Consider the following 14,299-nt stretch of genomic DNA (forward strand, 5'->3'; position numbering starts at 1 on the left):
CAAAAATAATAGTTCTCTCTGAATCTGTTGGAAATTATTTTTTAAGGAAAAAAATCAATAATGAAGTATTGAAGAATATTTAGTTCCTCTTTATTTTTTTGCATATGATGATACTTAAATTTTTTAGAAAGCCCGTGAAATTATGAATTCTACCTCCCTTACGTTTGTTCTATTTCGGATAACCCCAGAGTCAAGATGGAATGGAGGCATGACCTTCATCATCATTTAAGCAGAGGAAGCGCTTATCAAATAGACTTGTTGAGGACACTAGTAAATTATATGGATAACAGCAAAGCTGTCTGGTTGAAGTGGGGTTGGTCTGTGTCCCCCCCAACTTCTCCACAGCTCAGCTAATTCTTCCCCTCCTAAGATTGTTCCTGGGTTGGGGGTCTATACAGAGCCACTAGAGAGATGAGACCACAGTTTGCAAACTCTCTCATTCTATAGATAAGGAACTGAGGCCCAGGAAAGTATGGTGATTTGCCCAAAGTCACACAGCTTCTATGTGGCAAATCTAAGGCTCAAATCCAGATCTTCCTGCACCCACTCAGGTCAAAGCTCTTCCTACTAAATCATATTTACCTCCAGTCCTTCTTGTCCAAGTTTCCAGGCTTCAATGACTAGCTGAATTCCCACCTTCTTTGTGACAACTTACCTGATGTCATGCTAATTGCCGATTTCTTAGATTCCACTAATTCTTTTTTTTTTTTTATAATTTTTTTTTCAACATTTATTTATTTTTGGGACAGAGAGAGACAGAGCATGAACGGGGGAGGGGCAGAGAGAGAGGGAGACACAGAATCGGAAACAGGCTCCAGGCTCTGAGCCATCAGCCCAGAGGCCGACGCGGGGCTCGAACCCACAGACCGCGAGATCGTGACCTGGCTGAAGTCGGACGCTTAACCGACTGCGCCACCCAGGCGCCCCGATTCCACTAATTCTTAATGCCTGGGCCTCTCACCAGGCACTCCATCACTTCCTTTACCATTTTTACTTTTTATCTTCTTTCCTCAAGATTTAAAACTTCTATGGGTTAATCCCCTTTATCTACTTCTGAATATCCCAGAAAATACCACGGGCATTCCTGGAATACTGTCCATAAATACTGGTTGAAACTGTGAGTAGCAGAGACTTTAATTGTTCACCAATATCCATTCTTTCATTATTCCTTTTATTAAAAGCATCCAGAGGCACCTGAGTGGCTCAGTTGGTTGAGCATCTGACTTCATCATGCCTCAGTTCATGATCTCACAGTTCATGGGCTCGAGCCCCTTGTCCGGATTTGTACTGACAGTGCAGAGCCTGCTTGGGATTCTCTCTCTCCCTCTCTCTCTGCTCCTCCCCCACTCACACATGTGTGTGTATGTGCATTCTTTCTCTCTCCCTCTCTCAAAATAAATAAATACACATTTAAAAGCATCCAAATTTAGCTGAATATATGGCTGCTGGCTAGAAATTACGTTTTTCCAGCCTCTCTTGCAACCAAGTATGGCCATGTGACTAAGTTGTGGCTAATGAAATGTGAATAGAAGTAACGCGTGCAACTTCCAGGTTATTTTCTTAAAAAGGACACTGCTTGCCTTCCTCTTTACCAAAGGAGGTTGGTCTTCTTTCCCCTTGCACTCGGCTGAGGTGGTAAAATAGCTCAACCAGGTAGAAGAGGGCAATAGTCGATGAGATAATGGAGCCATAAGATATAAGAAACATCAGTGCTCAGATAACTTCATGAAGCAAAGCCACCCTGATCTGCCCACCTACCTCTCAACTCTTATCAGAAAGATAAATAAATGTTTATCTTTTAGAGTCTCTTGTCACAGCAGCTCACCATGTTCCTTAGCTAAAATAATGCGACTATAATAACATCTGCCATCCCAAACCATAAGAGACTCTCAAAAACAGAGAACAAACTGAGGGTTGCTGGAGGGGAGGTGGGCAGGGGGATGGGCTAAATGGGTGATGGGTATTAAGGAAGGCACTTGTGATGAGCACTGGGCATTATATGTAAGTGATGAATCACTAAATTCTACTCCTGAAATCATTATTACACTATATGTTAACTAACTTGGACTTAAATAAAAATTAAAAATAAAAAAAAAGTTCATGCTACCCAAAAAAAGGATTATTCTCAAATGTGTTCCCAATTCCAGTCCTCAGAATGATACTGAAATACATGATAAAGTGTGTTTCCTTGTTAGCATCAAAAAATATCTGCCATCGGGGCGCCTGGGTGGCGCAGTCAGTTAAGCGTCCGACTTCAGCCAGGTCACGATCTCGCGGTCCGTGGGTTCGAGCCCCGCGTCAGGCTCTGGGCTGATGGCTCGGAGCCTGGAGCCTGTTTCCGATTCTGTGTCTCCCTCTCTCTCTGCCCCTCCCCCGTTCATGCTCTGTCTCTCTCTGTCTCAAAAATAAATAAAAACGTTGAAAAAAAAATTAAAAAAAAAAAATCTGCCATCCCAGTTCCCACTTGGTAACATACTTGCAGTACATCTTGTAAAGTATTAAGTAAACTTCTTATATAAAATATTATTGGACCTAAAAGAGAGAAGACCCATTACATGTGTGTTTAACTCCTATAATAAAATGTGAATGCCTATCATATGCAAGGGACAGAGAAAGAGGTTGATATTGAGCGCAAACATTCTCAGGCACTGTGTCACCGGTGTCATCTCATTCCATCAGCCAGTAATCCCATGAAGTGAGTATTTTCATTCACATATCAATGTGGGGAAACAAACACAAGAGCCTAACTCCCCTGCGCACTTTGATTTCACCCTGTAAGCAGTGAGCTTATTCATTCCCAGGCATCCCTATCCCAGAGCTTGCGCTCTCTCATCCTGTTTCCAAGGCTCAGCATCTGTGGCTACTGCCCAGCAGGGCCTCACAGCCCATGTGAGGACAGACTCACAAGGAATGAACTCCACCACAAGACAGAATGGCAGGAGTGCTGCATTAGAGGCCTAACCAACACGATTCAGGGGTGTTCAAGGAAGGAGTGATCAATTCTAACCTAGAGTATCCAGGGGCTCCAGGGAGGGATTTTTGCAGAGAAATTCCATTTGCACTAACCTTTGAGAAATTAGTAAAAGTGGATAAAGAGTGCAGAGAGAAAGACATGACCAGCTGAGGGACCAGCATGAACAAAGACAGGAAAGTAGAATATGTGTAGAAAATGACAAGCGGCCATGTGTATGGATTGTGAGGGGCTTTGCGGGAGGAGACGGGGCTGAAAGTCAGGCCAGGGCCAGAGCAGAGAAGACCTTGTGTTCCAGGATAAAGCTATCGATGCTGCTTTTTAGGCAACAAGGAATCACAGATGTTTGAGGAGGGGTGTCATGTAACCCAGTGCGTGTGCCAGCATGAAGGAACAGGCAAGAGAAAAGGCTGAGCACTCAGGCTACTGCAGAGCCATCCAGGCAACAGCTGATGAGGGCCTGAACAGAAGGCAGTGCGCAGACGTGGGGGATGCTGCCTGGATGTGGGGACGTGCACCAGCTCTCTAACTCTGAGCAGCCAGTGACAAGCCTGATACTAGAGTCTCTTTACAAAACTAGCTACAATCTTTATCTCCAATTTTCCACTCAAATTACCTTTTTTCTGTTTTCACTTTCTTTTTTTCAACTTTTTTTTTTGGGGGGGGGGGACAGAGAGAGACAGAGCATGAACGGGGGAGGGGCAGACAGAGAGGGAGACACAGAATCGGAAACAGGCTCCAGGGTCTGAGCCACCAGCCCAGAGCCTGACGCAGGGCTCGAACTCACGGACCGCGAGATCGTGACCTGGCTGAAGTCGGACGCTTAACCAACTGCGCCACCCAGGAGCCCCTGTTTTCACTTTCAGTTAAGAGGGTTTCTTTGGAGGCTGTGGGTGGGGAGGGGGAGGGGGATGTATTACACTTAAGATAAAGCAACAGTTAAGGCCCTGGAGCCCATCACCCCCACAGCAGCACACGCAGGGCCACAGCTCTCTCTTGAGTGGCATTCAGTTCCAGCCACGTCCCTCATTTAAAAAAAAATTTTTTTTTGATGTTTATATTTATTTTTGAAGGAAAGAGAGACAGAGCATGAGGGGGGAGGGGCAGAGAGAGAGGGAGATACAGAATCCGAAGCAGGATCCAGGCTCTGAGCTGTCAGCACAGAGCCCCACGCCCGGCTCAAACCTGTAAACCATGAGATCATGACCTGAGCGGAAGTTGGAGGCTTAACCCACTGAGCCACCCAGGCGCCCCTCCACCCCCCTCATTGTGAGTTACACTCCCCACCAACATACATACAAAATAAATTTCAGTGTCACACACCTCTCAGCTTGTCAGTGTGCAGTGTGCCTGTTTTCTGGCTTATGTGCTCTTGGGGAAATGGTTGAGCTTCCTAGCAGACAACAATGGTATACAGTAAGAGTCCTAAGGAAAACCCTCAGAGCAAATTTCTTGGGAGCTGTAAGGCAAAGGGTGAGGCGGTAAGCAGTGATGGAAAGTGTGTGTATAACCCTGTACCCTCTTACCCCCACACACAGCGAGGTTTCTCTTTCATGATTGTTTTAGCCTCTTTTTCCTTTCCAACCACCGACCACTCAATTCTTTGAGGGAAAATTAACATTCATTATGCAATTTATCTCTCTCCTTTTAATCCGGAGTGTCTGTCTCCAAGGTCCCTACTCAATAATTAATGTTTGTTCTCATTTCCCATTCTCCAGAGCATCTATTCTTGAACTGTAGGGTCAACAATTAACACTAATTATGGCTTTTCCTCTCTCCAGTGTTGGTTCTCAGAATCCCAAGTTGCCCTGCTCAGCCTAAGTTGTGTGTGTGTGTGCGGCTGTGTGTGTGTACTCGAGAGGTGGAAAAACACCAAGGAACAGGCTTTTCCAAGCCCACCACAGTTTAGCAAATCAATAAAAACAAACATTCTTTTTTGGCACCCTCTCTAGTTTATTATCAGTAATGAGACAAAGAAGCATAAACACATACATACATATATAAATATATTTGGAAATGAGTCTGGAGGGGGACAGTTAGAAGATTTCAAAATATTTTCCAGTTGGAATTTTCTATGATTCCTTCTGACTTTTTCCTCTGTATTGTTACCTCCTCAATATCACAAACCCGCCCTGCCCCACCCCCATACCCACCCCCCAAATTTCCCATTAAAAACTGTTCTTCCATTTCAGATCCACTCAGCTGACCCCTGTGCAATCCATTACCACCACCACCCCTTAATTTTCCTTCTCTGGTCTGTCATCCAAATTCTCCTCATCCATTAAAACAGCATTGCTTCAACGAGTTTTCATTTTGACTGACAAGGACAGCCAGAAGAATAATTTTTGCCCAAGGTAACTTTAAGAGATTGCAAAAAAAAGAATCATGAGGGCTGTGCAAAAGCCTGTCTGTCTTCTTGGCTGGAATCAGATGGGTTAGAATCCCCCCCGACTCCCCTGGTCCAACCCTTGTATTTGCACTACAGCTGCAGGCTGGGGCTCCTCACGCTTGTCTGTCATCCCCCCATTGCTGCACGCTCTGGGGCCCCATAGCACATCTGCTGTTCAAATCTGGGCATCTCCTCACAGCATGTGTCAAGCATTAACTGTTTCATGCTCTTGCTCTGTAAAAAGTTTTCCTCTCAGAATTTCAACATCATGGTCCCTACAGGATTTCACTCTTAAACATCTTCAATAAAAGTATTATTTTCTTCAGCACTTTTTAAATCCCAGATCAACCTTCTCTCCATGATAGCACCAACAGATTTTTTTAAACGATTCAGTTTATTATGAGGCTTAAGCATCAAAGCCTCCACTTGGTTTTCCCTTGTCTTGAGGTAAGAAAAATAGCTTTTTTCAAGACTTTTTCACACTCACAGGTAAAACCCTTATTGTTTTTCAGCCTATGAATCTATCAATTCAAATACCAGCCATGAAAAGGAGGGGTCTAGTATTCAACACCTCCTAAAAGGTAAGCTTTTCCTCTAAAAAGGTCACTTCTAGGGGCACCTGGGTGGCTGAGTTGGTTAAACATCCAACTTCAGCTCAGGTCATGATCTCACGGTTTGTGAGTTCAAGCCCCATATCAGGCTCTGTGCTGACAGCTCAGAGCCTGAAGCCAGCTTCAGATTCTGTGTCCCCTCTCTCTCTGCCCCTCCTCTGCTCACGCTCTGTCTCTCTTCTCTCTCTCAAAAATAAATAAACTTAAAAAAAAAAAAAAAAGGTCAGGGCGCCTGGGTGGCTTAGTCGGTTAAGTGTCCAACTTCAGCTCAGGTCATGATCTCACGGTTCATGAGTTTGAGGCCCGCCTCAGGCTCTGTGCTGACAGCTCAGAGCCTGGAACCTGCTTTGGATTCTGTGTCTCCCTCTTTCTTTGCCCCTACCCCACTCACGCTGTCTCTCTCTCTCTCTCTCAAAAATAAATAAATGTTAAAAACAATTTTTTAAAAAAGGTCACCTCTACTTCTCCTCTATGTCATTTGACTCCCATACATATTATTTGATACCGAGACCTCCAGAAACACACAATTTCTCCCCAAATATAGCAAGAAGTAGGAAAGAGGATTCACTTCTTGGAGAGCCTGAGAAATGTGGTGTCCTCATGAGTTATGCATGGGCAGCACTGTGTGCTGTGGTCTGAGTGTAAATCTTAGGGGAGAAGAGAAGCTGAACCAAGTGCTTGTACTTGGCTGGCCCAGGAAGGGAAATCTGCAAGGATGCCCTGTAGGTTCTGCAGGTCACACACTGCACAATTCACATTATGATGAGGTAGACATTGCCCCTCGCATTGTGCTCAGCCTGCACAACTACAAATGAGGAAACTTTGAAAAATGCTCCCAGGCATGGTTTTTTTTTTTTTTGGTTTTTTGTTTTTTTTAAGAGAGAGAGAGGGTGCAAGTGAACGAGGGGCAGGGAGAGAGAGAACCCCAGGAGGGACAAAGAGAAAGAATCGGGGCGTAAGCATACAAACTGTGAGATCATGACTTAAGCCGAAGTCAGATGCTTCATGACTCAGCCACCTAGGCCCCACTCAGGCATGTTTTCTAAATGGAGGACTGAGGCCAGCACTACCTCTTCCAAGCTTCCTTTCATACTTCACTCCCCCCATGCAGAAAGAAGCCAAAACGAGAAGTGTAGGCTGACTTTGCAGCTCATCCTCCACCTACCACCATTGCTGCTTCTGCTTCAGACCAGGGGTAAAGGATGATTAAGTAGAGACCGCCTCTCTCTCCCCAAAATTGTCTTTGATTAATAGAGAAATGTGTATGGTCTTCCTCACTGCTTATTTGGGGACAGGCAGCAATGAATCTCCAATGAAGGACCTGCTATAGTGACAGGAAGCAATGCCACAGATGGTTTGCTGGAGCCAGAGCTGGGGGGAGGGAATTGGTTTTGCCAGACACCACAAGACTAAAAGGAGAGAAGGCACAATTATATGCTTGCCAATCCCAAAATCTGTAAGCAGAGAATACTTGAGAGCCTGGCTTTCTGCATTACCCTTCCTGCCATTCTCCTTGGATGGACATGCTGACCATGGTAGGAAGTTTCAGTGTCGGTTCTGTTCATTCTCACTTATTAGTTGGAACTGGGCCAGAGCAGCTCTTAATAGGAGCTCTCTAGTGAATGATGATGGTGATGGTGGAGATGATGGGTACCACTGTTATCTCTCTTTGATATGCCAAGCATTGTGCTGAATGCCTTACATTCATTATTTCACTTCATCCTCACACCAATGATAGGAGGTAAATTCTATCATTATCTTCATTTTTCATCTAGGACAACGTGGCTCAGAGAGGTTAAGTGACTTGCCTAAGGTCACACACTAAATGGAGAAGCTGTGATTGGAAGCCAAGAACCCTTCCTTTTTTACCATGATGCAGGGGTAGTGGCGATATCAATATAAATAGGCATGTTGCCATCTGACAGTATGGAGAGTTTAGGAAATTACTGACCTAACAACTCCTATAAAAAAATGGTTTTTGTTACATATCCTTTTATTCCTCCAATTTCCCTTACTCAGCATCAGACACCCTTTTGTGGGTAACAGTGAAAATGATTTACAACTTTCAGAGACATGGGGAGGACAGAAGCTGAATAAAAGTAGGAATAGGTTGGGAGAACCAAACTCTTGAGACAGATTTTCAAGTAAGATAGGCCATTTACAGAGTAGCTCTCCAGACCAGAATCATTCTTCCTAATACGGCCAAAAATGTTATAATTTCATTTCACTCTGCTATTGAAAATCTTACTAGGCTCACTTTGAATTCAGAAGTATTCTCTTATAAGGTTGACACTTCTGAGAAGCTATAGTCATTTACACTTTAGTAAAAATTTATTTGATCAGATGGCTGTCCTCTTGCAACCTAGCTGAGAACAGCTGCTCTGAAGGACTAAAAATTCTGACAGGGGTTAAAACAGAGGTGGGTAATTTGAAGGTAAAGAGTGTTTTAAGAATTGAAATATTCCTAACTGGTGGGTTGCCCTGGAGAGCTTGGATGAACAGAAGGACATTAGCTATATGAGGAGAAGGCCCAAAAAGAAAAGTACAGAAAGGGAAATAGTAGAGTGCCAAAGACAAATTTAGACTATTTCAGAATTGCTCCATGGCAAGCTTTATATCCATGAAAGGGAAAGAAAACTTATTTCCTCTCTTCTCTACTCCTAGTAACTAAAAGACCTTAGGCTAATGCAAATCTCTTTCTTATTTCCAAGCTTTTGAACATACTGTTGCCTCTGCCTGGAATACGATTCCTCATCTCCTCCTATCTCCTGTCATTTTTAAAAACTGTGGTAAAATACATACAACCTAAAATTTACCACCTTAATGATTTTTACATGTGCCATTCACATTGTTAAGTAGATTCACATTGTTGTGCAACCAATTTCCAGAACTCTTTTCTTCTTGCAAAACTGAAATGCTATACCCATTAAATAACAACTCTCCATTCTAATGGGACTGCAGATATAAGCACCTCTTTCAGGGCTTAGATGTAGGAACCATATTTGTTCCTTTGATTTGCTCAATGACCTTAACAAACAATTCTTGCATCTCTTTGTGCGTGACATTCCCCATTTGCTTTTAAGTAAATGGATATAGCACTACTTTGAAAATACTTGATACTCCCTGGAATTGAGTTCAAAGAGCAATTTAAGACATCTATTCATTGGAATCACCTGTAGATCTTTCACAACTTTTTGTTTTCTTTTTGGTCATTTGGTTTTAATGAATATTTTCAGGAAAAAATGATATGATTCTAAAAAATTATGTAGATGGTGGAACTTGGGTATTTGTGGACTGGAAGTTCAGTTTCAACTATTGCAAATGGCTTCACAAATCAGGGACACACACACTATGTCATCTTACAGAGGCATGAAGTCAAATCATAGACATTTTGAAGCTGGAAAACAGAAGACCATCACTAAGCTAGTGAGTGAACCTAGCCCTCCTCTGAGTACCCACATCTCACTGCTGTGATCCATGTTTATTATAACACCTGCAATTACTCTTGAGAAGTTATTTTTCAAAAAGAACACTGATTTTTTCATATAAATATTTTTTAATGGCCCGAAAAAGAAGGCCAGCTCCTTGGGCTGGTAATGAACGTAAGAGAAAGTAAAGTGGTTTAACATTTTGATGAGTCTCTGCCAAGAAAACAGTTTTATAAATCACTCTAATGCTTTATTTATAGACTCATTAAGAGCTTGAAAAACTCCCCCTCATTTTTCATTTATACTTTAGTTTTATTGGGGATATGATATACACTAGGGGTATTCACAAAACTAAAGATTCTTGAAATTCGTGGAATGTGTCCCTCCCAGGTAGCCAGAATCTGCTATTCACTTAGCGTATAATATGCACAAGGGATCAGGGCCTTGCTCAAGCAGTGAAGTAGTGCTTAGCACAATGCATTATAAGGCTGGTGTGGATTTTAATGTGTGTGTGTGTGTGTGTGTGTGTGTGTGTGTGTGTGTGTGTTATATTTCTCAACCTATAAAGTTTATAATATGTTTTCTTCTGTCAGAATGATCAAAAAATTGTAACTTTCCTTAACTAGTAATCCATAAATACTCTTTCCTGTTTCACCACTCTTCAGACATTTGTGCTATAAAGAAGCATGAGGCTTTTCTTTAGGAATTTTTGCCTCCTAGCTTGTCTCTTGCTTCTTTCAGTCATCTCCCAGTGGCCTATGGATTTTCGTTTGCTGTTTTCTTAGTTCTCTACAATTCCTTATTTGAAAAATAATGAAGATGTGAGCATTGGACCATGTCCAACAGAAAGAATTAGTGAATCTGTTTTACAAAGCACATAAGCTTGCTTATTCATTTATTCATTCAACAAACACTAGTCGATCATCTCCTAATGCCATATACTGTATTAGGCACAAGAATAGAATTGAGAGACAAAGTCTATTCCTTAGTGTCATCCATAGTAGTAACGTGTGGTGAGAGCTATGAATACTCAGAGCTAACTCAGCCTGCAGCTTGAGAAGGCTTTTGAAGTAAGAGAGCACTTAAGCTGAGTTTCTAAGGATATACATAGGAACCAGCCAAGTGGAGAAGAGTTAAGGCTGCTCCAGGGAAAGGGACCACATTAAGGTTAGAGAACATGGTGACACGGGAGAAATGTAAGCAGCTTATAATGACTGGCCCTCAGGGTACATGTAGGGAAGGGAGTGGGGAGAAATGCAGTTAGCTAGTGGGGTAGGCAGAAGCCAGATCACAAAAAGCCATAGCAGCAACTAAGAAATTTTCCCAAAGACTGTGAGATCCCATTTAAACAGGAATTGGTATAACCAGATTTTTATTTTAGAGAAATGACTCTTCCAGCTATCTAAAAAAACAATTGAAGGCGGTAGGATTAGAGGCTAGACCAGATGTCTATTCTTGTTTGAGAGTGAGTGACCAAGAACAGTATCTTCTACAGAATTAAGATCACCACATGAACTGAAATGACCACTTTGTGTGTAGCTCCACCTTTAGCCTCTTTTGTTAATTCCCTTCTTCCTCACAGTCTTCCAGCACAGGTATCCTTATTAATCCTACCTTGACTGGAGGGTTTCTCATGTAGTTGATATTTTGTTGCCATACAACTTATATTTAAATCCCATCATCTAGCTTGTGTTCCATTTGGGGCGTGGTAAACTGCCATGTACCTTTCGACCTCTCCATAAAAAATAATTCATGAACTTTGAGAGAAGTTGGTATTCCCAAAGCTAAAGCCAAACCCTTGAGACTGAGCTAGAGTTGATCTAAGAAGAAAGACGTAAGTAAAAGAACTGTTATTTCAACTTGGAAGAAAAATATTGCCCTTGCATTTACTAGGCATTTCCATATTTACATTCAGACTGACTTATAGCTTCTAGATGAGTCTACTTGGCTCCTTCAATAGACCTTCCTGGGGTATGTCTTTAGCTTGGAGATTTTCTCAGGTCTTTAGTAACTGTTTGATATGCCCATCTCACCCTCCTCTTCATCCAAGAAGATTTAAAGTAAAAATGTGTAGCATAAATAACGTCTTAAATCTTATCCCAAGTATTTGATAGTGACAATACCAAGAGGCCATCTTGGGTCTTGGTTTCCTGCACTAAACAAGCAGATCAAGATTTATTATAGCATGTCCAACACTCCATAGGTCATAGACATCTTGAGTCATATCATATAAAATAAGTATTTTTAGATATCATTTTTAAGGAAAGGTCATAGCACTATGTAAAGGAACCAGAATTACCCTTCCTTTTATGGTTTAATCTATACTGGGAAGATTTTTTTAAATTAATCTGGAATTTGCCTTTGCATTTTCCATCTTTGACCAAAAATACAAAACCATGAAGGTACAAAGGCTGACTTTTAGGACTTCTCCCACTGGCTTCGGCTGGGCTCAGCAGGTCCAAGTGCAAAGCTGTGAGAAGGCAAAAGTGCTTTCTGAGATCTGCTTGGCAGTGGATATATCCCCTCTCCAATGAGGAACCACTGCAAATTATGAAGAAAGTGTCATGGGAGCATACTAAGGATCAAAGAGTAATCATGCCTTAGAAATGGCATGTGTGAGAAAAGGCCCTACACATATTTAAAGAGGCTCCTGCCAGCACCTCCAAAAGCTACTGCCCTTGTAACCACAGAATGTTTGGCCACGTGGAGCCTGCAAGTCTCTTGTTCTTTCCAAGCCCTGACACACGACCATGAAGGAGCCAGGTGGCCCGGTTTGCCTGATAAGATGACTTTTTGGTTTGGTCTCTATTCTGATACCAGATGAGGCCCACCAGAGTATCCCATACCAAGGAAAATAAGTTTTCTGAAACAATGGGAATAAATATGATTATATTTCATTTTTATCAAAACAATGAATAATGATAACTTCAGTATTAAACACCATTAACATAAGTTTAAACAGAAGGAAATTTTAAGGCACCCTATTCCACGCTAGAATCAGATACTCTTTCCTGCTTTTGAGTGTTTGGTGAAGGATCCCATGATTTGAAGAAGGCAGAAGAGTTTGGGATGAGACCCCATCTAGCAAGGGTCATCTCTGAAACTGCCTGATTATCTGGTGGGAATGCTATCTCCTTGCTAAAAGCCTGTGGTTAGATTAATGCTAGCAGTTGAAAATCTGCTCTGGCCTGATGGTGGGCAGCCAGAGAAGGAATGTGTTTTCTGTTTATCTCTTTAGTGGCAGAAATATTCATCACAGAAAGACTCCAAGCTCCCAGTTTCAGGCAGGCCTAGAAGTTGTGCAGTCTGTAGTCTGTGAATGTACACACCAGCTCAGAATGATGAGAAAGAGCCAGGCCTGTGTTCACAGCCAGTTGCCTGCATTGGTTGATGGGTCAGTCAGTTCCTTCAGCTTGATAACAGGGGTAGATCCTGCCTCATTGTTCAGAGAGGAAGTTTTACCACCCCCATTGCTTTATCTCCCAGGAATGTAGTTTGAGCTGTGTCTCCTCCTTGACAGCTTGGACCTCAGTAAATTACCAGGGTCTTGACCCAAGAGATGGAGAAGTCCTAAGCGATTTTTTTTTAGTCTCCTATCTAAAAATGTGTTTACATTTCTTGAACTCTGGCTGACTGATTCATTCTCCTGGTGTTGCAAGAACTTTCTTTATGCATTAGAATTTATAAGTTTCATTTCTAAGAAGCCCAAAGTTCCTTCCAAGCCACAGTGAAGTGAACCTCATCTCAATGCAATTCTACTGGGCTGGGTTTGTCCAGAGGATGGATCACGGCCAAGCAGCTGTGATGTGGCAAGCACAAGTCAGGCTAATGGAGGGAGTGTGATGTGGAGGGAAAAGTATTAGATGTTATGTTGGGAGACCTGGGTTCAGGTTCTGGTCTTACACTGTTTCAAGGAACAGCCTTAAGCCGATCTCATGAAGCCACTCTCTGGACCTCAGTTCCCCCAGCTGTTTTAAAAAAGGAATGTTTTAAATCTGTCCTAAAGCCATTTCAAACCAGAAGAACAGGACAGCTGAAAAACAACAGAAAACGAAACGTTGGCCCACAAGGAATGAGTAGAGGTTTCAAGTCAAAGAGACAAAGATGCCACAGGCTCTTAAAAGTAACAAGCATGGAAATAAGTTTTTGTTGGACACTCAACCCACACGAGAGACTAAAACCCTTGTTAGTGGAGCCATGTGCTTAGCTAAATCTGTTCCCCAAATAAACATTCCTTTATAAATATTAAATTTACTTTCTTAGGGATAAAAAGAAAAGCAAAACAAATTCTATCCTTTTGCAGCACGGGGTTTGAGTCTTGGGCTCAAATCCTTACTCAAAACCTCGCTAGTGGTACAACCTTAGGTAGATTAGTTTACCTTTCAAGCCTCAGCTTCCACACCTGTGGAAAGCAGTGATAACTCAACCATGGAGGAAAGCCACACAGATTAACATCGTCTGCGAGGCACCTGCTTTATGGAAAGTTCCATGATCTCCCACCAGCCCTACTTTGGCCTTTGCCTTTGTTTGCTTTATGTTTCCACTTCTTTTCTTTTTTTTTTTTTTTACTTTTTTTTAGTGTTTACTTATTTTTGATAGAGAGAGAGGGAGACCCAAAATCCGAAGCAGGCTCCAGGCTCTGAGCTGTCAGCACAGAGAGCAATGCGGGGCTCGAACCCACGAACCAGGAGATAATGACCTGAGCTGAGGAAGGACATTTAACCAAATGAGCCACCCAGGCGCCCCTTTATGTTTCCACTTCTGTTGCCCCTCCACATTATGAGGGAAAAGGGAAATCTCTGATCCCTCTATCTGGAAGGTTGCAGAAGCATTTTCTTCAGTGAAGTACAATCATACAAAATTTATATTCAACAGTATCAGCAGATTTTTTTTCATCAAT

General features: G+C 42.4%; 1 protein-coding gene and 1 long non-coding RNA gene across 8 annotated transcripts in view; one reads left to right on the forward strand and one right to left on the reverse strand.

The window, feature by feature from the left end:
* Positions 1-14,299, forward strand: part of KIAA2012 (uncharacterized protein KIAA2012 homolog) — a 109,867-nt gene that overhangs the window by 42,210 nt on the left and 53,358 nt on the right. For 5 of the 6 annotated variants that reach the window (XM_045034287.1, XM_045034288.1, XM_019838490.2 and 2 more), the window contains one exon: positions 5,873-5,941. The exons of the other annotated variant lie outside the window; for it this stretch is intronic. In XM_045034287.1, coding sequence (XP_044890222.1) covers positions 5,873-5,941 — 69 coding nt within the window. The remainder of the gene's footprint in view (positions 1-5,872; positions 5,942-14,299) is intronic. 6 annotated transcript variants of the gene reach the window in all.
* LOC109502815 overlaps positions 1-14,299 on the reverse strand; it is a 31,262-nt gene that overhangs the window by 14,117 nt on the left and 2,846 nt on the right. The gene's annotated exons all lie outside the window — the stretch shown is intronic.

Source organism: Felis catus, chromosome C1 (assembly GCF_018350175.1).
Source record: "Felis catus isolate Fca126 chromosome C1, F.catus_Fca126_mat1.0, whole genome shotgun sequence".
In the NCBI taxonomy this organism is placed as follows: Eukaryota; Metazoa; Chordata; class Mammalia; order Carnivora; family Felidae; genus Felis; species Felis catus.